The 21,146-nt window shown below is 40.3% G+C and overlaps 2 protein-coding genes across 8 annotated transcripts in view; one reads left to right on the top strand and one right to left on the bottom strand.

Moving 5' to 3' along the window:
• The window catches only part of tecpr1a (tectonin beta-propeller repeat containing 1a), a 20,579-nt gene extending 11,323 nt beyond the window's left edge, over nt 1–9,256 (top strand). Inside the window, exons 16-24 of the mRNA XM_022197623.2 lie at nt 340–436; nt 633–712; nt 842–898; nt 1,389–1,563; nt 2,924–3,059; nt 3,233–3,325; nt 3,480–3,586; nt 6,790–6,909; nt 7,465–9,256. Coding sequence (XP_022053315.1) covers nt 340–436; nt 633–712; nt 842–898; nt 1,389–1,563; nt 2,924–3,059; nt 3,233–3,325; nt 3,480–3,586; nt 6,790–6,909; nt 7,465–7,599 — 1,000 coding nt within the window. The 3' untranslated portion in view covers nt 7,600–9,256. The remainder of the gene's footprint in view (nt 1–339; nt 437–632; nt 713–841; nt 899–1,388; nt 1,564–2,923; nt 3,060–3,232; nt 3,326–3,479; nt 3,587–6,789; nt 6,910–7,464) is intronic.
• Nucleotides 1–21,146, bottom strand: part of bhlha15 (basic helix-loop-helix family, member a15) — a 22,249-nt gene extending 1,103 nt beyond the window's left edge. Inside the window, exons 1-7 of one of the 7 annotated variants that reach the window (XM_051939161.1) lie at nt 20,805–21,121; nt 20,564–20,663; nt 16,822–17,524; nt 16,337–16,427; nt 15,146–15,317; nt 11,210–14,998; nt 9,457–10,564 (exon numbers count right to left, since the gene is read on the bottom strand). In XM_051939161.1, the coding sequence (XP_051795121.1) occupies nt 9,934–10,500 (567 nt within the window). In that variant the 5' untranslated portion in view covers nt 10,501–10,564; nt 11,210–14,998; nt 15,146–15,317; ... (2 more) ...; nt 20,564–20,663; nt 20,805–21,121 and the 3' untranslated portion in view covers nt 9,457–9,933. Of the gene's footprint in view, nt 1–9,456; nt 14,999–15,145; nt 15,318–16,336; nt 16,428–16,821; nt 17,525–20,563; nt 20,664–20,804 lie in introns of those variants that run through there. The other 6 variants (XM_051939159.1, XM_051939160.1, XM_022197628.2 and 3 more) reach the window with 6 other exon arrangements.

Here is a 21,146-nt window from a genome sequence, read left to right as displayed (position 1 = left end):
AGTGTCCAAAAATATCCAGGCTAATGACACGACTCTGTCTGTTGTCTGTGTGGATGATGTGGAATCTATAGTGTGACATTTTCACATTTCACATAAAATAAATCATCACAGACACAGTGAAAATGCCACTTTGTTTGTCATAAGCAAAGCGGTATTAATATATTTAATTTTTTTCCTCTAAACATTTAAACCTCTACCATTACACCACAATGCAGCGTTGTAAACACACATTACCGGCAACATTAGCTGGAGCCCATGTTGTTTAACTGTTTTATGTGTTTTATTTGAAGTGTTAAGTCATTCTTAACTTAATTAAACTTGTTTTTTTCTTTGTTTTAGAGGTCTACCAACAGACCGCTACATGTGGAGCGATGCATCGGGACTACATGAGTGCACAAAGACAAATACAAAACCTCCCTCACCTCAGTGGACATGGGTGAGCAGAACTACACACACAGTGGGAGATGCCTTGTGGAGATCTGAAATTAGTTCTGTGGTTCACTGGTTAACCGCTATCCTTCTATTCTGATCATTAGTTTGCAAGCTACAAATATTGTTCTCCTGATTTATCACAGACAAAATGTGTGGCCAAAAATGCAGCTGCTTTCACTTCCCGTCTTTGCTGATTCCAGGTGTCGGACTGGACTATCGACTACAGCGTCTCCGGAGGGACGGACAGAGAAGGATGGCAGTTTGCAGCTGATTTTCCTGCGTATGTTTCATTTGCTGTTTCTCAAACCCACCTGCCGTGTCACTTGATTCAAGCTATTCTCAAAGTTATGACCTTCATTTATTTCTTTTCCTGTTATTCATTCTTTTGCTTCTCTGTGTCTCCATGCAGGTCGTATCACGGCTATAAAACGATGAAGGACTTTGTGCGTCGTAGGCGATGGGCCAGGTACTATAAAAAGCATCAGTGGCTTATTAGCCTCTGCAATATTTGTTCAGCAGGTACACAGTGGTCTGAAAGAGGATGGTGCACTTGACATTTGTAATATTTATTTGTGTATGGACAGGTTTATTATTCAGTCAACAGGGAAGTATAGTCTGACGGTGGTTGAAATTACTGAGGGAAAATCTGTTTTTTTATTCGTAGAAGAAGGTTTTCTGTGCATCTTACAGCAAAATGGAGCTGAATCAGATGCTTCCCAGCTCAAGGACATCAGATTTCCTGTGTATAAATGGGCTTTTTTGTCCTCTGGGTATTTTTGGATTAATCAGAAAGCAATAATTCACACAATATATTAACAAACTAACATTGTGGATAATGTTGTTTTGTAATACCTGGATCATTTAATGAGCAGATCTGGATTGGTATCTGGGTCATTTCACCTCAGATATTGTTATTGAGGACACCTGTGAGCGTTGTGATTTGTTCTTCCCTCCAGGAAGTGTAAATTGACCACCACAGGACCTTGGCAAGAAATCCCACCCATCCCACTGAGTGACGTGACCATCCTGCCGTGCACGGCTCAGAGCAGCGTGGACGTGGTTCCTGTGTGGGCGATAAGCAACAAGGGAGACGTGCTTTGCCGACTGGGAGTCACTGCAGTGACACCTGCTGTGAGTCATGAATTATGAGCAGCCAGACACCCCATGAACTGGTTTAGCTCCTTTCAGTGAGCCACCCATAAGCACTTCACTGACAGTATCCTACTCGCTGAATAAATGTGCATAGAGTACAGCAATGCACATGACCCCGCTGTTTCTTGTTTGAACGATGTGTGGGATATTTTACATTTAGTCCTGATGTAGGCTATTCCAATGAGCATATCATGAAGACTTAATGATGCAGTATCTGAACAGCCCAACTCAATCTGTAACAGTGCTGATATAATTTTTGGCATCTTCATGTCAAAAAGAGAGATTATCAGTTTCATCCATATTCTTTCTTGAGTCTCTTGCTGCCTATGAAAGTGTGTTTTTTTTATATTTTGCAAGGTGTTCACATTCATTCTGATTCCGAAGTACAGAAGGACATTTTTTTATTCCTAACTGTTGTTGATACGTAGCTACGCTAAATGAAAATAAAAACACAGCTTAAAAAAATGATAGATAGATAGATAGATAGATATTTTTTGATCCCACAGGAAATTCCAGTGTTCAGCAGCTTACATACAACAACGTAAAATAACAAAAAGGCAGGTTAGCAACATTAGCATTAAAGGTTAGTATATCCTCTGAAAATCTTGCAGTACAATGCTACACTATGAAAAAAATTCTTCTAATTTTAAAATCTATAGAATACTAAATGTAATTAAAATCCAATATACAGTATTTACACATTTCAAGGCACGGTGAATTTGAGTGATTTAAAGTGACTTGACAAGCAGTAGGAAAACGATTGTCTCATTTTCTGACTTAATAGAAAAAATGAAAACTCCTATTTCTTTTGTTTTGATTAGAAAATGTTTAGCTGTGCGTTCAGAGAGTTTGAACTGTTCCGCTGATGACAGATTCTTGACCACTGAGTTACTCTACAAACTAGTCAGGTGTGGCTTTACAGGACAACGATCAGATAGTGTGACCTGCACACAGACCAGTGACTATAAAAGGCCACCTTAAAATGCAGCTTTGTTTAACTGACACGATGCCACAGGTGACAAGGGAAAGACTGTTGGTGATGAATGCTGCCAGGTCAGTTAGGGCAGTAAACTTGAACGTCCACAACTCTGACATTTGTCATCTAAAGAAACCATTTTAGGTAATTTTTTATGGGCATGTCCAACAGCATGATCCTTCCTCCCCTATGTTAGAAAGACTGAATACAATGTAATAGATGGTACATGCTGGGTTTATGTTTTGTTCAGTTTAAATATGTAAATATGGACTATGGAAAAGTATTTCCAGTTCACTTTCTAAGGAACAAAAATGCTGAGAGTGCTCGAGAGCTGACTGTTTTGCCATCCTCCTGTTCTCTCAGGGATCCTCATGGCTCCACGTGGGAACTGACCAACCTTTCAAGTCCATCTCCATCGGGGCTGCCAGCCAAGTTTGGGCCATCGCCAGGGATGGCTCAGCCTTCTACAGGGGATCTGTTTCAGCACAGAGCCCTGCAGGTCAGTGGGAAAAGCTGTTCTGGACAATATCATCAGCCGTGTCTACTCTGAATCAGGAACACTGAAACTTACTTGGACTAAGAAAACAGAACTTGTCAGCCTGTGGTGCTGCAGATAAGACTTGATTTTTACCTCGGCAGTGTTATACGTGTGTGTTGTGTCTCCCTCTGCAGGAGACTGTTGGTATCACATCCCCTCTCCAGCCAAGCAGAAGCTGAAGCAGGTGTCTGTTGGGAGGACGTCAGTCTACACTGTTGATGAAAATGGTAAAGCGACTCCATTTGTGATCTCAGCTTAAGTTTATTAAAAAAACTGTAATTAAATATATACTTGTGAAGTAAACATGAGTGCTCTGGAGTGACTTTATATTTTGTGAGAATATCTCCTATCAATAGTCTCATGTGACTATTTCCTGTCTAGGTAACCTTTGGTACCGACAGGGTGTGACCCCCAGCTACCCTCAGGGCTCCTCATGGGAACACATCTCTAACAATGTGCGCAGAGTCTCTGTAGGGCCTCTGGACCAGGTGGGTACCAGAAAAACAGTATTGTACCATATTGGTTACCATTTAAGTCTTTTTAGTGGTGCTATTTTTTTGGGCAAACAGACACCTTAAAGTGTTAAATTTAAAAAAAAACTTTTTTTGATGAGTTTGTGTCTGCAAAAGAATGTCAAACAAGAAGTTAAAGGGGCTACAAAAAATGAACTATCAGAACTATGTTAGTCATCAATTAATCAGACACTGTTTATGTAAAGCCTATTATGCAAATAGAATATAACACAAAGTGTTTTGTAGAGGAAACAAAACCAACAAAAAAACTATGAAGACAATAGCCCTGGACCTATTTCCAATCCCAGTCCCTCATGTACATGTTATAAAATAAAGACTGAATAATAACAGTGGCTGAGCCTGACTGACTATAGATGGACTGAATATCAATGCTAAGAAATGACTAACACCATCTTCCCAGAGCAATTTTTATATTAGCTGTAGTACCTAGTCTCACCACCAGGCGGATTGCCGTGCTGTTGTTTTAGCAAGCAGAGAGTGTTGTGGGGGATTACCAGGCGTAAACTAACCGTGATGTCACCCGTTGGTTTCAACTCTGAGAAAATGAAGCCCGGATTTTGCTACTTCCTGGTCGCCGTTTTGGATTTTTTGGAGCCAGTGACGTAAAAAGCGTCATCAAACAGGCTAGACCAGACAGCAACTAGGGGCAGGATTGGCTGAGAACTCTCTTATCCCGCTCACATTTTACCGCAGAGGCTTCTGTTGCTGTCTATCAAGTATAGCCACGCCCCCTGGCTCCGCCAACTTTAACGATTTATTTAAAATTCAGTATTGATTTATTTTAAGATCGGCCACCTGATCTCTCATTTTGACCATGAAAACTAACGGGAAAAAAATCCCGAGCTGTAGAAAATCAGTCTATCAAATTTTATTTTCTCCAAAAATGAATTGGGGTCTATGGAGAAAAAGCTTTTTGGAGCCAACACTAGCGGACGGCGTGATATTGCAAGTTTTTGGCACTTCTGGGTTGGCTTTAATTCTGGAGCCAGATGCTACGTCCACTATATATACAGTCTATGGGGATTACCTAGCAATGGGCAGCAATGAGAAAGTTCTCTGTGGCACTTAAGGACGTCTAGCCAAAGCTTGTACACACGTGGACAAAATTGTTGGTACCCCTCAGTTAAAGAAGGAAAAAACCACAATTCTCACTGAAATCACTTGAAACTCACAAAAGTAACAATAAATAAAAATTTATTGAAAATTAAATAATCAAAATCAGCCATCACTTTTGAATTGTTGATTAACATAATTATTTTAAAAAAAACAAACTAATGAAATAGGGCTGGACAAAAATGATGGTACCCATAACTTAATATTTTGTTGCACAACCTTTTGAGGCAATCACTGCAATTAAACGATTTCTGTATTTGTCAATGAGCGTTCTGCAGCTGTCAACAGGTATTTTGGCCCACTCCTCATGAGCAAACAGCTCCAGTTGTCTCAGGTTTGATGGGTGTCTTCTCCAAATGGCATGTTTCAGCTCCTTCCACATATGTTCAATGGGATTCAGATCTGGGCTCATAGAAGGCCACTTTAGAATAGTCCAACGCTTTTCTCTCAGCCATTCTTGGGTGTTTTTGGCTGTGTGTTTTGGATCGTTGTCCTGTTGGAAGACCCATGACCTGCGACTGAGACCAAGCTTTCTGACACTAGGCAGCACATTTCTCTCCAGAATGCCTTGATAGTCTTCAGATTTCATCTTACCTTGCACACTTTCAAGACACCCTGTGCCAGATGCAGCAAAGCAGCCCCAAAACATTACTGAGCCTCCTCCATGTTTCACCGTAGGGACAGTGTTCTTTTCTTCGTATGCTTGCTTTTTGAGTCTATGAACATAGAGTTGATGTGCCTTACCAAAAAGCTCCAGTTTGGTCTCATCTGTCCAAAGGACATTCTCCCAGAAGCTTTGTGGCTTGTCAACATGCATTTTTGCAAATTCCAGTCTCGCTTTTTTATGAGTTTTTTTCAGCAGTGGTGTCCTCCTTGGTCGTCTCCCATGAAGTCCGCTTTGGCTCAAACAACGACGAATGGTGCGATCTGACACTGATGTACCTTGGCCTTGGAGTTCACCTTTAATTTCTTTGGAGGTTGCTCTGGGCTCTTTGGATACAATTCCAACGATCCGTCTCTTCAATTTGTCATCAATTTTCCTCTTGCGGCCACGTCCAGGGAGGTTGGCTACTGTCCCGTGGGTCTTGAACTTCTGAATAATATGAGCCACTGTTGTCACAGGAACTTCAAGCTGTTTAGAGATGGTCTTATAGCCTTTACCTTTAAGATGTTTGTCTATAATTTTTTTTCAGATGTCCTGGGACAATTCTCTCCTTCGCTTTCTGTTGTCCATGTTCAGTGTGGTACACACCTTTTCACCAAACAGCAGGGTGACTACTTGTCTCCCTTTAAATAGGCAGACTGACTGATTATGAGTTTGGAAACACCTGTGATGTCAATTAAATGACACACCTGAGTTAATCATGTCACTCTGGTCAAATAGTTTTCAATCTTTTATAGAGGTACCATCATTTTTGTCCAGCCCTGTTTCATTAGTTTGTTTTTTTAAATAATTATGTTAATCAACAATTCAAAAGTGATGGCTGTTTTTGATTATTTAATTTTCAATAATTTTTTATTTATTGTTACTTTTGTGAGTTTCAAGTGATTTCAGTGAGAATTGTGGGTTTTTCCTTCTTTAACTGAGGGGTACCAACAATTTTGTCCACGTGTGTATGTTTGCAACAAGCTGGGATTGAGTTCGACAGGGAGACTATTTCCAGATGTTACAGAGTTGAGTGACAACTATAACGATGCATGCACAGGATAAATGTTCACTGTGCTTATTTTGTGTCCCTAATTAATTATGCCTTGACAGCTAACGTGCTCTCCCTTTACGACACCGATGTGAGAGCAAACAGTTTGTGCTGATACTGAACACCTAAAAAATGTCTTGTTTCGCCCTCATGCTGATTCTTGGGTTAACTTGGGACATCCCTAAGCTCTACCAGCTAAAACCAATAAATCCAAACACTTTTTCATTCATACATGGGTACGCTGTGGGTAGTTAAAAGATTTTGCCTCTCATATTCAGGCTTTGAGGAATAATTTAACATATTTTTTTCTAAATTTGTGTTGCTGATGATGATGATGTGGGGTTATAGGTGTGGATCATAGCAGACAAGGTGCAGGGCAGCCACAGTCTGAGCTGTGGGACAGTGTGCCATCGACTCGGAGTCCAACCCATGGAGCCCAAAGGACAGTCGTGGGATTATGGCATTGGGGTAAGGCTCCGAAAAACTAAATTGAAGTTGGTTTTATGAAATTTAGCTTTCATTTGGTGTCAGTAATAATCTGCATATTTATTATTAAGTAGCACCCATCCTTTTGACTTTTACTTGACAACGTAATAAAGGCACTTTTTCTTTACGGAACTTGACATTGCTGATATTTAGAGTACGACAGTATCCCACAGAAATGCTTGTGCATGTTTTCAGCATACTAACAGTACATTTCAGTAAATTTAATGCAGTATTGTTTTCTAATTAGTTTCTAGTTGCAGGTGAAATATTTATTCAACCCATAGTGAAATAAATGGAGTAAAATTGAATGTTCCCAGCTAACAGGACAAACTATACTCAGTCTTTGTAAGTCCTAATTCAAACGTAAACCTCCATGTGCAAATTAGAGCAGGTAAAAACAACTAAAAGGTGTGTCTCAGTCTAATGAGGAGAGGAGCTTAAATGAGTTTGTTTAGTGCTTCAAGCAGAACAGTAAATACGTCTATACTTAACTAAACAGAAGCGCCTGGAACTCATTTCTTCCCCATTGTCTTTTAGGGTGGATGGGACCACGTCACAGTAAGAGGAAACTCTGTTGAGCCGCCTCGCCTCCGTCTCCCCTCTCTAACAGACCCGTCCACTCGGAGCCCTGTCCCTGTCAGGAACACGGAGGTCAACGGTGTAGGAAGCTAGACATTTGTGCACATGTACTATACGTAGCCATCCGAACCCAGATTACCTTTGTAGTAGTTTTTTTTTTTTAATTTAAAACCAATTTTAACACTGAAGTAGCGGACAGATTCTAGCCTTCACATCACCCGAGCCAGTGTAACACCATAGTCACTTCTTGACAATCAGAGCCGATAACTTAGATGCTGAGCAGATTTTGTCCCTTGGTGTCTGAGTTCTAACTTTAGTCTCTTGACCTGAATTAGTTTCAGTTTGCTGAGCATTCATCTCTTCGGTACGGGCATTTCTGTGTAATTCTTCACTCATGTTGTTTGTCTTTGACACTGAACTTGATGGTCTTAATGCACTTTTTTCTTATTTATTACTAAAATGTGACGTTTCTGATTTTTGTGTTTTCTGTGTATAGAACGCTACATCAGGTCAAGGTGTGATGTTTTATAAAACTTTTTTTTTTAAATAATAGAAAGATAAGTGTATTTGAACCATAGTTAAATAGCTGCTGAACTACGAGCTCCAGGGATGATATTGTACAGAAATAAAATTATGTTCTATCTTAGCCTGCAGGACAAGAGGTCAGTGCACAACAGAATGAAAGCTGGATAAAACTGGTCAGAACAACGTTTCATCCATGTTTCCTTAGCTGCTTATCTGACTCACCGCTGTATAACTTAAGACTACTTCACAAAATAGGGCTTTTAGGTTTACTACATGCAGTTATCTTGCCAGCCTGTATGGTGGAAACTTATGTGAATCTGAGTTTGGACGGGGAAGAGGAAACCACCATGTCTGAGTGTGATAGGCTGAGATATTAGTACTGTACAAACCTGGCATACACCCTAAAACACACCTTGCTGAAAGCTTTAATCTGTTCTAATGAACCAAATTTATGAGACTCAAACATTTTTGTAGGGAAAAACTGATTGTGTTTCTTAAATAAGCATAGAGGTTTATCCATTCACTTCAAGGAGCCACTATGTAGTACCTGTAACAAGACCTGCACCAACTAAATTCACTTTTGGTGGTTCTCTTTCTTTTCTCTTACACTGAACTTGTGTTTTATAAAGATTGTTATTTTCTAAAAAAATACATGTATATATATCTATATATATTATGTTGTTATGGAGTATGTGCAATGGTGCGTTGTAAATAAGGGAAAAGTGTGGATTACTTGTAAAAGTCTTGTGGTTGAAATGCTAAAACTGAACCTTCCTCTTTCTCAGGAGTGTGTTTGCATTTGCATGCTGCCTACTTCCTGATGGTGGTAGAATGACTGAGCAGTAAGAAATAATTTAAATAAAAAAACACCCTATTTTTGTTATGAAGCTGTAAGATATTAGTATTATACAGGTAGTTCTGTGGTCATGGTGATGGTACTATATAAAGAAAGAAAAATGTATTGACTAAGAGCAATTGATTGAAAGAAGTAGAGTTTTCCATCATACTAATGAATTGGGATCATTTCAGGCATTAATTTATTTCACTGGCTGCTTATATACTTTCGAAATTTGCTGAGGCATTTGTAAATGTTGGACATGTACAGAAATCTGTGTATTATCTGTGAATAATGAGAATCACAAAATGTACTGTAGTGGTGTGGGCTCCATTTGTGCATGGTCAAAAAAAACACTCCGTGTCAATAAATAAATGTTTTTATTGATAACAGCTTCTCCTGATGTTTTTCATTAAAAATTTTCTGCCTCGAGACACACACCAAAAAAAGCAAATGACATAAACTTTAAACAGCGCCTGTGCTTTGGAGCTTTGGGAAGAGAGTAAACTGTGTTCTCACATTGGTTGTAGATGATCATCATGAGTAAACGCACTCTCTTGCAATGTCACTTCAATATTCAGGCCTGTTGCTTGTCTTTTTTTTTTTTTTTCCTGTGACAGTTATGACTAGAGGCTACGCTCAGCAGGTTTCTCAACAGAAAACACACGAGAAGATCACAAGATAACACAAAAGAGAACAAGTTCCTTCCCCGGCTTCAACCATGAGAAATAAAAAGAAAGCGGCAAAAGATGAGCCCTTCTTTTTCTGAGTACAATAACAGAGTCTTTTCACTTTTTGTAACCGTTTCACTGTCTGGTCTGCAGTCTTTGTGAATGGTCCTGAAGAGCAAGTTCTAGACAGTGCATCTCTTGCTCTATTCAAGCATAAGTTTATCATGTCTGATCTGGAACAGCATCCAGTTCCTACTCCGCTGAACAGATCCCAGAGCAGTGCGAGTGTGGGAAACAGATATAGTTTGTGATTAGGTCCATCCTCACACCTGTCTGCCTTGGAGACTGTCCTACTGGTGGCTCTCCTGGTCTCCAAACCACCTCAGAATCCTACTGCTAGCTGTGCTGACCTAAGCTCTGCATGTGGGTGAGGTACTGGGTGAGGCCTTCCTCCCCCTCCTCCTCCAGGTGCTGCTGGTAGCACTGGAGCAGCTTGGCGGCGCTGGCCTCTGAAGGGACCCCATCGGCAGGCAGGCAGGCCCCCGACACGTCCAGGATGATGGTGGTCAAAGCTTTGATGTAATTCTTAGCCAGCGTCAGTGTCTCGATCTTGGACAGCTTCTTGTCAGTCTTCACGTGTGGGATGGCCTCGCGCAACGCTTGGAAGGCGTTGTTGAGTTTGTGCATGCGCTGGCGTTCCCGCTCGTTGCTCTCCAGCCTCCGGATGCTGCGTTCTTTGGTGCTGGAGCCATACTGTCTGCGCCTACGGCCTCCTCCTCCTCCTTGTCGTTTCCCACCGCCGCTCCTCAGCGAGCCCCTCCAGGAGCCACCGATGCGGACCGAGGCCTCCGAGCCCTCCTGCTCACTGGAGCCCGGTTCTGCTTCTGTGTCCGGTTCTAGTTCTGGATCCGGGTCTGACCAGGTCCTCCTGGATGCTTTCACAGCCTTCCCTTTGGACTTCATCCTGCTGCTTCCCCTCAACTCTTTCACTCCTTCTGACAGTTTAGAGCTTACAACTTCAATAATCCTGGAAGAAAAGAAAGAAATGTTAAAGAAAAGAAGCTGAACTGAAGTGGCTTTTTAAATTGTAAACTGTTTTCCTCTCAGCCTCTCTCCAATTCAAACAGCTTCGCATCCTGTTGTATCTAATCGGCCTCTTGCAGTGTGAAAACTCCATGATGTTGGTCTGGTAATCTACGCCTCTCTTATCCCTACAGGTCTGAGATAATGCCCATTTCAAGGTTACACTCACAAAAACAGAGCCAGCTCTCAGCAGCCACAAGTGGCTAATATGCTCCCAGAGTTCCCACTTTAAACAGTAAATAAGCTGTTTTCAAAAAGTACATTAAGACTAATTTATTAGAACATTAACTTACTTAAGTGGTTACTATATGCTTTTTAGTTTTAGTTGTGCATTAACAAACAGTAGGCATGTTTATAAACCCTATTATCTAATATTCTAGTAGTAAAAACTGCAAGATAAAGCTGGTTTACATAGATTAGTTCGCACAGTAAAACCTCTCCATCACACACCCTCTTTAGTTTCCAGCCTCAGTTTAATCACTCCATCGAGATGAACAGGCAAAAGTCAAACTCATTCACAGCAGTAGACGATACACATGATTTGAAAGTGAAATAAACAGAGCGGAGTGGATTTAATAAAAAGCCTTACCTTGGAAGTTAAACTTAAATTTGCTCCTTCTGGGTGCTTACGGAAAAAGCCACACCGTGCAGCCGCTCATTAAAAGCGCCATAAAGTCCATTAAACATCAGCGGACAGAGCAGCAGCGTCGCCGTGCAGCGGACACACGCAGATAAGCGTCACATGTGAACTACCTGCGGCTGACTGATGTCCACGTAGCGCTGCTCAGCCAATCAGAGAGCCAGACCTCTGCCTGCAGCTCTGCACTCAGACTGCTGCTGCTTCACCCTGCACTGCAACAACCACACCGACCTAATACCTGCTGCAGCATGATGACAGCAGCTTTGTTTGTTTATTTTTGTGCAAAAAGTCGCTATGTCCAAGAAAAAATTGTTTAGTGCCTTTGTCAATAAAAAGTATTCATCCTATTGGGGACGTTTTCCCCTTTAATTGCTTTTCAACTTTGGAACAGGGAATTTAATTTGCTTTTGACAGCAATTTACAGGGAAAAAAAAGACTCTTTCATGTTAAAGTGAAAACAGGCTTATTCAAAGTAAATTCATTAATAATAGCATTCATTCATTATTTTAAAAAAACAAAATGACTGATTGCGTAAGCATTCACCTCCTATAAAGTGAGTCACTGAATTCCAAACAGGTTCAGCCAGTTGGTGTTAGAAGTCACACAATTACCAAAATGAAGATCACCTGAGTGCAATAAATGTGTCTAATTATGGTAGTAAAGAGACACCTGTGTCTGGAAGATCCAGTTACAGATGAAGTACTCCTGGAAATAACTACAACATGAAGACAACACAACGCTTCATCCATCCATGCATTATCTATACAGCACTTAATCCTCTGTAGGGTAACGGTGGCTGACAGGGTGAAGGCAGGGGACACCCTGGACAGGTCACCAGTTTATCACAGGGCTACATATGCAGACAAACAAGCGCAGTCGCATTCACACCTGCAGGCAATTTTGAATGATCAATTAACCTGAGCATGTTTTTGGACTGTGGGAGGAAGTCTGAGAACCCAGAAAAAAATCCATGATGCACAAGGAGAACACGCAAACTCCACACAGAAAGTACCCAGGCCCAGGCCGGGACACGGACCGGGGACCTTCTAGCGACAGTGTGTGGTGACTGTGCCAGCATTAAGTCAGGGGATGGATACAAGAACATTTCCAAGTCACTTTATATCCCATAGAGTGCAATTAAGAAATGAAAGGAATGTGACATGCATAAATCTACCTAGAGCAGGCCACCTTCGAAAACTGATCAACTATTCAGTAAGGAGACTACTCAGGGTGGCCACCAAGACACCTATGACTCTCTGAAGTGTCAGCGTCAGCTAATGTTGAATGTAGGTGAACATCTTACTTCACTGTGAAGCAGAGGATGTGATCTGAATTTTTTGTCCAACTGTAAGCAGTGAAGTTGTTCTGAACAGTTAACATAATTTCCATTGTGGCTTATCACTTTCCACTGCTTCATTTGAATACAGTCCTCCAGGCTACACCTGAAAGCACAGAAGCAGAAGCAGGTCTCATTTAAACTATGCCACGATATTTACTTTTTACCAGACCACCGAGCATTATTAAATATTTGTTCTGTATAACTTGTGTAATGAGAGATTGATAAATCTGATGAACATCCCCACACAGCTATAACTAATCAAATATGCCAAACAAAAAGTGATATAATAGAACAATTACCCTTTCTGAGTAATCGCCTCTTCTCCACATGGGTGTGTTATCTGCAGTAATCCCATTTGACCTGGTGGCCCAATACAATTGTTGGCAGTTGGGATTATTACGCTTTTCTACTGTGTTAGACAGTAAACAGAAGGGTGTCAGCTGACAGTAACATATACTTGCATTCATTAGTTACATTATGTGCCACAGCATGTCTTATAGTTGATCAGACTACTGGCCAATAATTCGTCTTCCTTTAGCTATCATTTTGACTAAACTAAATAGGAAAATGTTAACTGAGGTAACAAATCCAGTAAGAAATTTTCTCATTGATATCCATACAATGCGACTTCTTTTTGCAACCCGAAGAGCGCCCCCTGTTGGTCCTCAGTAACAATGCACGGTTATGTCTGTTTAAAGCGTAAGCAGTGGTTATTTCATAAACGCCTACATTATTTTTACACGTATTTCTAAATCTGTGACTTTTGTAATTAACAATAAATGTTCCAAAACTGTTCTCTAAAGTTCATTTGAAACTTTTTCATACTAAAATCTTTAAGTTCAGGAGCCATGCTGACAGTCGTGGGAGGCGCAACAAGTAAGCTAGCAGAAAGGAGCACAGCTTTACAAAAATATACATAAAACACCATAAAAGCATTTACGTGCGTTCTTAAATTGGCAAAACAGTGTTTGAGAATCAGTATTTTTGCCTTGCTCTATTGCTGCCAAAACAGACAGTATCACAAAAAAATAAAAATTGATATTCTACTATAAACACTGTTGCAAAGTTTAAAGCACAGGGACACGTTAGCTGTAAGGAAACAGAACAAATCTGTAAACTTTAAAAAAAAAACTCAGAAAAAGACAGACACTCACAAAAATAACCTTAATGGTAGTATAAATTGCAAACAGGACATTACCATGAGGTATTTTAAGACTGGAGTCAAACAACATGAGTGTAATTTGGCTATGCGCAGCATTAGCACGGAGTTAGGAAATCACAAACACAATAATGTACAGATGTGGCGCTCCCAGGTCTTAGAAAGCAAACACTTGTGGCTTTTAGTTTTGATGTCCTTGAACAGCTTGTCTGTGTGTGTGTGTGTGTGTGTGTAAGTGTGTGTGTGTGTAAGTGTACTCGTATATTTGTATACTTGTATTAAGTGCATTGTGGGAACATAAGTCTGTTTAAACAGTCACATCTTGGGGACTCGCCACTTTTTTGGGACAAAAATCGTTCCCATAAAACAAATAATTACATTTTGGGGTGAAGGCATGGTTTAAGGTTAGGTTAGTGTGTGTGTGTGTGTGTGTGTGTGTGTGTGTGTGTGTGTGTGTGTGTGTGTGTGTGTGTGTGTGTGTGTGTGTGTGTGTGTGTGTGGCCTTGTGAACACTAAGACAGGTCCTGCCAGCTTTCCTTTCCTCTTCAGGTACATTGTATCTAATCAACCAAACCTCGCTGGTGCTGGCTCTGTGGAAACATTATCTTTTACTTTTAGTTTGCTCAGTTACTGCCTCCATTGGCCCTAAGGCTTACACTGTTTATTTTGTCACAGCTGCTGATAAATTCTAAGCTGAACACACTTTAGTAATGAAGCAGGCAAACAGGGCCTCCACAAGCATGCTATATTTGAGCAACAACAAACTGGATAAACAACCTATACTCTTTGTTTCTAATTACCAAGAATAACCTGTAATTTCTGGTACAGCAACTTAACAGAAAACAGACGTTGGTTCATTACACTCTTCTAAATTTGAGTTGACAACACTTATGTTTCTATTTCCCCAGCTCTGCTCCAAGGACACAGCCTGGCGTAAAAAGTAGGTTCCAAAGTGGCTTGCAGCTGAAAAGGTACTAGCACTGTTATGCAACAGGCTGTTTTACCACATCACAGCCAGAGACCGTGTCATCGACTGCGGAAGCTGCACGCACTGTCACACACTCCTGCTTGGCTGTGATGTCATGAACGACGAGTGCTTTGAATCCATTTGGAGCTGGGATGGAGAAAAAAAGCCATTAAAATCCCTGACTCATCATAAAAGGGAGGAGGGAGGTAGGGGAGATGAGTTAGAGGTGAAGATCTGGACGGTTAGTCATTTTTTCCATTAGACCAAGGCTGGCTGAAAGAAAAACAAGTGTGGATGTCACATTAGGCCATGGTGACAGTGAGACGGCCTTAGGCTGAAGGCAGATGTTGTGATAGAAAGGCTGTGTGCCATAAAAATTACCACGTACAACTCATATGTGTGTTTGTGTGTGCCACTCACCCTTTATCTCACAGCTCAAGGTCTGACTCAGTGACATATGTGAGGAACAGGCATTTTTGGGACAGACTGCAGCGCTCTGTCCTGGCCAGAGGGGTCCAGCTCTGTTTTGGCATGGATTGCTGAAAATGGCAGTTCTTCTCCAAAGCCGAGAAGTCATCTTCCCACTCCAAGCCTGCAGGCAAATCCAACCACACACACAATTACTGATAATGATCTGGTAATAGCCTGCAGCGTCTGGCTTTAGCAGAACTTGCAAACACTGATGTTTGCTCATCCTTGTAGAGCTCCGCCTTGACCTTGTTACATTGTCATAGGCTTTTGTCTTAAGTAGATAACGTCAAAGTGACGTGAAGATTGCTGGTTGCATGGTCAACTGGTTTCATTGGCTATCAATTAACATTAAATAGTTATGAGTTTATTGTATATTTTCATGGGATTTTTTTCCCGGTAAAGTAAAACCGGCAAAGGTGAATCATTTTTGTCTCATTTGCAGTGAAGTAAACAAATAAAGTAGTACTTATTAAAATAAGGCAATAAGTGACTGTTAAATGGCAAAAAGAGTTTGCCGAGTGGTAATTGATAGTGAATAACAGGCTTCTTGTAAGTGGAATGCAACAATATAAATTAGGGATGCCACAATATACCTATACTGATGACAACTATGGTATTAAAAACATGAATATTCATATCAATACATGTATGATAATATGATAAATAATCTAGTTCAAGTCATCATCTGGTTAAAACTGTTTTGAGTTTGACTTGTACCACTTTTTCCATTTTCATTACTCCACCAAGGAACGCAGTGGAATTATGTGACGATCGGCGTACGTTTGTCCTTCCATTTGTGTGTGTCTGCTAGCAGAATTACTCAAAAACAGACTGATGGATTTGGATGAAATTTTCAGGGAAGATCAGAAATGACACAAGGACCAAGTGATTACATTTTGAGTGCTTATAGTCTGGATCCATGGATTTGTCAAAGATTTCTGTGTCATTGCAAGAAAGTGGCACAGCGTCACTGTAACTATGGCAACAAGTGAACACTATGTCAATTGCCTGCTGACGATCACATGATTGTGATCCAACTAGTGCAAAAATGATCAGTAATAATGAGGCAATTAATGTAATTTGTAGCTATAAGAACAAAACATGCAAAATCAGTAACATGATTCTTAAAAAAACTATTACCATTGTCCAATGTGACAGCTGGCAGGTTGCAGGAATTGCTGCTTGGCAAAGATGTGCAGGGCTCAGAGTGCAGCTTCAGAGTGGGACTTTCCTAAGGATAGTTAGCAGATGCATGATATGTGACAATTTACAAAATTATGCATTTATATCATTTATATATATATACACTACCATTCAGAAGTTTGGGGTCACCCAGGCAAATTCATGTTTTCCATGAAAACTCACACTTTTATTCATGTGCTAGCATAACTTCACAAGGATTTTCCAATCATCAGTTAGCATTTCAACACCACTAACTTACACAATGTAGCATTAGAACACAGGAGTGATGGTTGCTGGAAATGTTCCTCTGTATCCCTATGTAGATATTCCAGCTAGAATAGTCATTTACCACATTAACCATGTCTAGACTGTATTTCTGATTTATTTTATGTTATCTTCATTGAAAAAACTGCTTGTCTTTCAAAAGTACAGGAGAGCAATACCTTATCAAACAAGTAGACCATGACATCATCATCAAAGGACACACTCTTCCTCAGCTTCATTTTTCTACGTCTTCCTGATGATTCTCCTAAATTATTGTAGCATTGACAGGATTTCAAAAGACTTCTGAGGATTACATTGTCTCTGATGTCCGTTTCACTGTGATCCTCCGAGTCTGTGTTGGGACCAAAGTGGCGGTAAGTTGGGGAGTATTTTGAATCAGCTGACACATTGTTGTTATCATTGGTATGAGAACCAGTGTGACCTAAGAAAATCCTACAATTCTGAGTGAAGTATAGATCACTAAAAAGTTGCGCTGGTATAAAGTCATCATAGAACATAACACAGTTCTTACTGGGGTGTACTGTGACAGTATCTTGCTGGGTTGCCATGTTTAAATACTTTGTGATCAAACCGACAATGTCCCGCATATTTAAAATAAGTTTTGTCCAAGCGACCTCCTTCGGAAAATCTGTAACAAAAGGATGCATGGAAGTAAATGTCGACTGGTGGATACGCTTCTTCAGGAGGCAACAGTGTTGAGGAGACAGGCAGAGGGAAGATGATTTGCAATCAGTGTTCCTCCATGACTTAAGGGTTGAACTTTCTTTTTGTTCCAGGATACAGAAGCAGGTAACCGGATGTCGCTCCTCATCAGCCTGTGTCATCTGAGCTGAGGATATCCACAAATGGAGCTCTTCATCCCTGTTGGAATGATTCACAATGATTTACTTACAATGTGTGGTGACTCTCTGGGGTGTTCTTTCTATTTTAGATCCATTTCATATCATTGATTTGAGCAGCAGTGGTGAGATCCGAAAAGAAAATCCAATCCAATCCAATTCAATTTGATAATCAGGTGGGATACTTTCTTTTGGAAGCAAAACATAAGATTTGAACTGGAAAGTTATTAGCCAAATTGGTTTTACTTGGACATCCTATACTTGCCTTAAATATGCACTGGCATAGTTTTTAATTCTCCATGAGTGATGACTATATTATAAGTGATTCAAAATTGGACTTGATTGTTGGCTGTTTTACACTACAACTGTAACTAATGATTGTGTACATTGTCAATTGTCAACCCAAAGATATTTAATTTATTGTCACAAGGGAGAAATGCAACCAGAAAACATTCTGAATGAAAAACTGGAATCAGAGATTTTTTTTTTTTACTTTTTTTCTCAAGAAATTACTCAAACAGTTATTATTTTCATAAATTTAATAATGGATAGCTAATTGATTCATTGTTGCAGTTCTTGATTCACTTTACATATCAGCATTTCCTTTGGTGACTACAATATTAGCATTCTTGATAAGAATGATGGTCCAAAACTTTCATATTAAGTTGCAAATTATATTAAACTACAACTAAACTTTCAACCTTCTCTTATGTTTATACTGTTTACAGGATGTTGTAGCTAATCTCCTAGAACTGTTCAATTAATAAATGAGCCACAACTTCCAACTAGCATGCAAACTGTTGATGCAATTAGTATTTCCACTTAAGGCTCAAATCAGTCACACAGCATTCGCTATTAAATAAGTTCAAGAAGCAATCCTATACACAAAGTATACATTTAAATTTGGTCATCCAATCTGACTCTAGCTGGCAAAGGTGATTTAGCCCGACTAGTTTGGCTAGTTTGGTTACCCATAGTAGTTTTTACTCCACCAAAGAATGCCAAGTTATGTAACAATCAGCATATGTTTGTCTGTCTGTGTGATATTCTGTCTGTGGGCAACATTATTAAAAAACAGACTAATGGATTTGGATGAAATTTTCAGGGAAGATCAGAAATGACACACCGACTACCTGATTAGATTTTGGCAGTGATGCAGCTTATAGTCTGGATCCACGGATTTGTTAAAGAATTTCTGTATCACTGCAAGATAGCGCCACGGCATCACTGTAACTATGACAACAAGTGAACACTACGTCAGCTGCCTGCTGATGATCACATGATTGAGATCCAACTACAAATCCACTGGTGCGGACTTATCAGGACTTATCCGTTGGAAATGACACAAGGAACAATCGATTAAATTGTGGTGATGTTTCTGAGTCCCATCAATTCCTGCTGCTCGCTAAATATTTAGGTAACACGATTCAGTATCCGTACATAACGTACACACGCACAACACACATCTCTGCTCAACGCAAGGTCATTTTGTTTGTGGGTACATCTATATTTAATGGCCACATTTTATCTTGCCGTGATTTCTGATCAATAACTAATAAACAAACGCTGCATGTCTAAAAAAAAAACATTTCTGACAATGCCAAATGGGGGGATGAACAACCTTGGCAGATTATTGCACTCTCTGAGTGCTTTTCTTGTTATTATAAGAGACAGTGACCTCTAAAGGAATTGTTCATCTGTAGCAGTGGTATAACAGCAACGTTTTCACAAGAGATAGTTTGAAATGGCATCAATAGATTTGGTAATTGACAGTCAACACTAGGATGGCTGTAAGAAATTAGAAGTTATACCAGCACTGACATTATTCAGGATATTTTATACAGGAAACATTATCAAAACACATATGATATTATCATTAAAAAAATCCTGCACCAACCCTTTATTATCTGGATGACAACTCAAAATAGGAACTACATAAAACAGAATTATGGATACAGAGTATCTACACCTCCTCACAGCTAAATTACACATTTGAGTGTAACTGAACAAAGTTAAAGAAGAATTTGACTTTTATCATTTTATCTTGTGTTTGAAATACAGTACATGCGTCAAAAATGGTCGTCAAACAGGCCGTGTGGGTCTGAAACCATGTAGTTATTTATCATGATACATCACGAAAATATGACTCTGAAGTCTTTTGCCACTAAATGTTTTCAAGGTATAATGCTCAACATTGACTACCTCTTACATGTTTACAGTGACTGTTTAGTGCCTGGAGTTGTTTGATGATGGTGATAATGGAGGTTGTCACTTGTGAGTTATATGTTGTCACAACATGAAGCTAATAAACATCATGATGGAGTATTTTGACCAAAAACAATATGCAAGCTTTGCCTCCTCTTATGTCTCCTCTAAAAATAATTCCTCGTCCATGTCTGATTTCCATTTATGTTCAGTGGTCAACTGCAGCACTTCAGTCTCTGTTAATAACAGGATGCACTAAAACTGATTTGTCAGCCGTTGTTCGTTTTAATGAAATGGTGCACACAAATGCCCGCATGCACACAAACACATACATTATTTGGCCACTCACTCCTGAGCCTGAATAAATATGAGAGCCTATCCATCCGCGGAGACAAAGACGCAATAGGAAACTTTCACCGCTCTGCAGTAACCAAGCAACCCCTGGATGAGTGACTCAGGAAAGGAAGAGAGGAGCTGACTCACAGCAGCTGTGACGTAAAGGATGTAAAAAGACACACACACACACACACACACACACACACACACACACACACACACACACACACACACACACACACTCACACACACACACACACACTACTGTATCGTCTCACACACGCACGCACACACACACACACGCACATATGCAGCAGGCCGTAAAGCTTGTAATCTGCCCTGTTTCGGGTAAATTAACACCTCACTGTGTAACAGGTGGAGGGGCTCAGGAGAAGATTTCCAAGCAGCCCGTCCACAAACACACACAGTGGACTCCCACCACTAACGGGAGGAAAGACACAACACATCCCACCTTCACTGTCAGACCTTCAGTCATTGTAATTAAAAATGCAAATGATACCTTTTCTTTAATCCTTTATCACTGCATTTTCTTTCAGAAAGCCAATTCAAACAATCCATTGAAATCACAAGTGTAGCTCCACCCCTGGAGTATTTTAACTCTGCAAAAATAAAGAGAAGAACATGCTTATCAGCTTATATGCATTGCCTCAAAATCTTGCTGCATCATGACACTGCAAAATATGTTGCAACATAATTTCTCAGCATCGGCTACACACAGCACAGGCGTGTTTCAGTCCTACCTTGCATCCCGTGAGCCCCAGTCATTCCCTTTGCTTTTACCGGGCGACCGCAAGCTTATAGAGACAAGCTGAAATATATGGAGAGAGAGGAGACAAGGGGGAGATGCACAGAAAAAAGGGGGTGGGGTGGGAGAGGAGGTGAGAGAAGAGTGGAGGGTGAAGAAGGTGATGAAGAAGATGAGATGAGGAAGGATGTGAGGACAGAGAAAGGACGAAGAGCTCACGTATACAGTGCATTCCCCAGAGGCTTCCGGCCTTCCTGCACCATGAAGGGGATCAATAATTTGTCTGGTCTAATGTAACTCAGCTGCCTCGATGATACAGAACAACAACAGTGCGGGT

This window comes from Acanthochromis polyacanthus, chromosome 19 (genome assembly GCF_021347895.1).
Source record: "Acanthochromis polyacanthus isolate Apoly-LR-REF ecotype Palm Island chromosome 19, KAUST_Apoly_ChrSc, whole genome shotgun sequence".
Classification (NCBI taxonomy): domain Eukaryota; kingdom Metazoa; phylum Chordata; class Actinopteri; family Pomacentridae; genus Acanthochromis; species Acanthochromis polyacanthus.
Note: the sequence above shows the minus strand (reverse complement) of the source record. Positions and strands in the feature narration are given on the sequence as shown.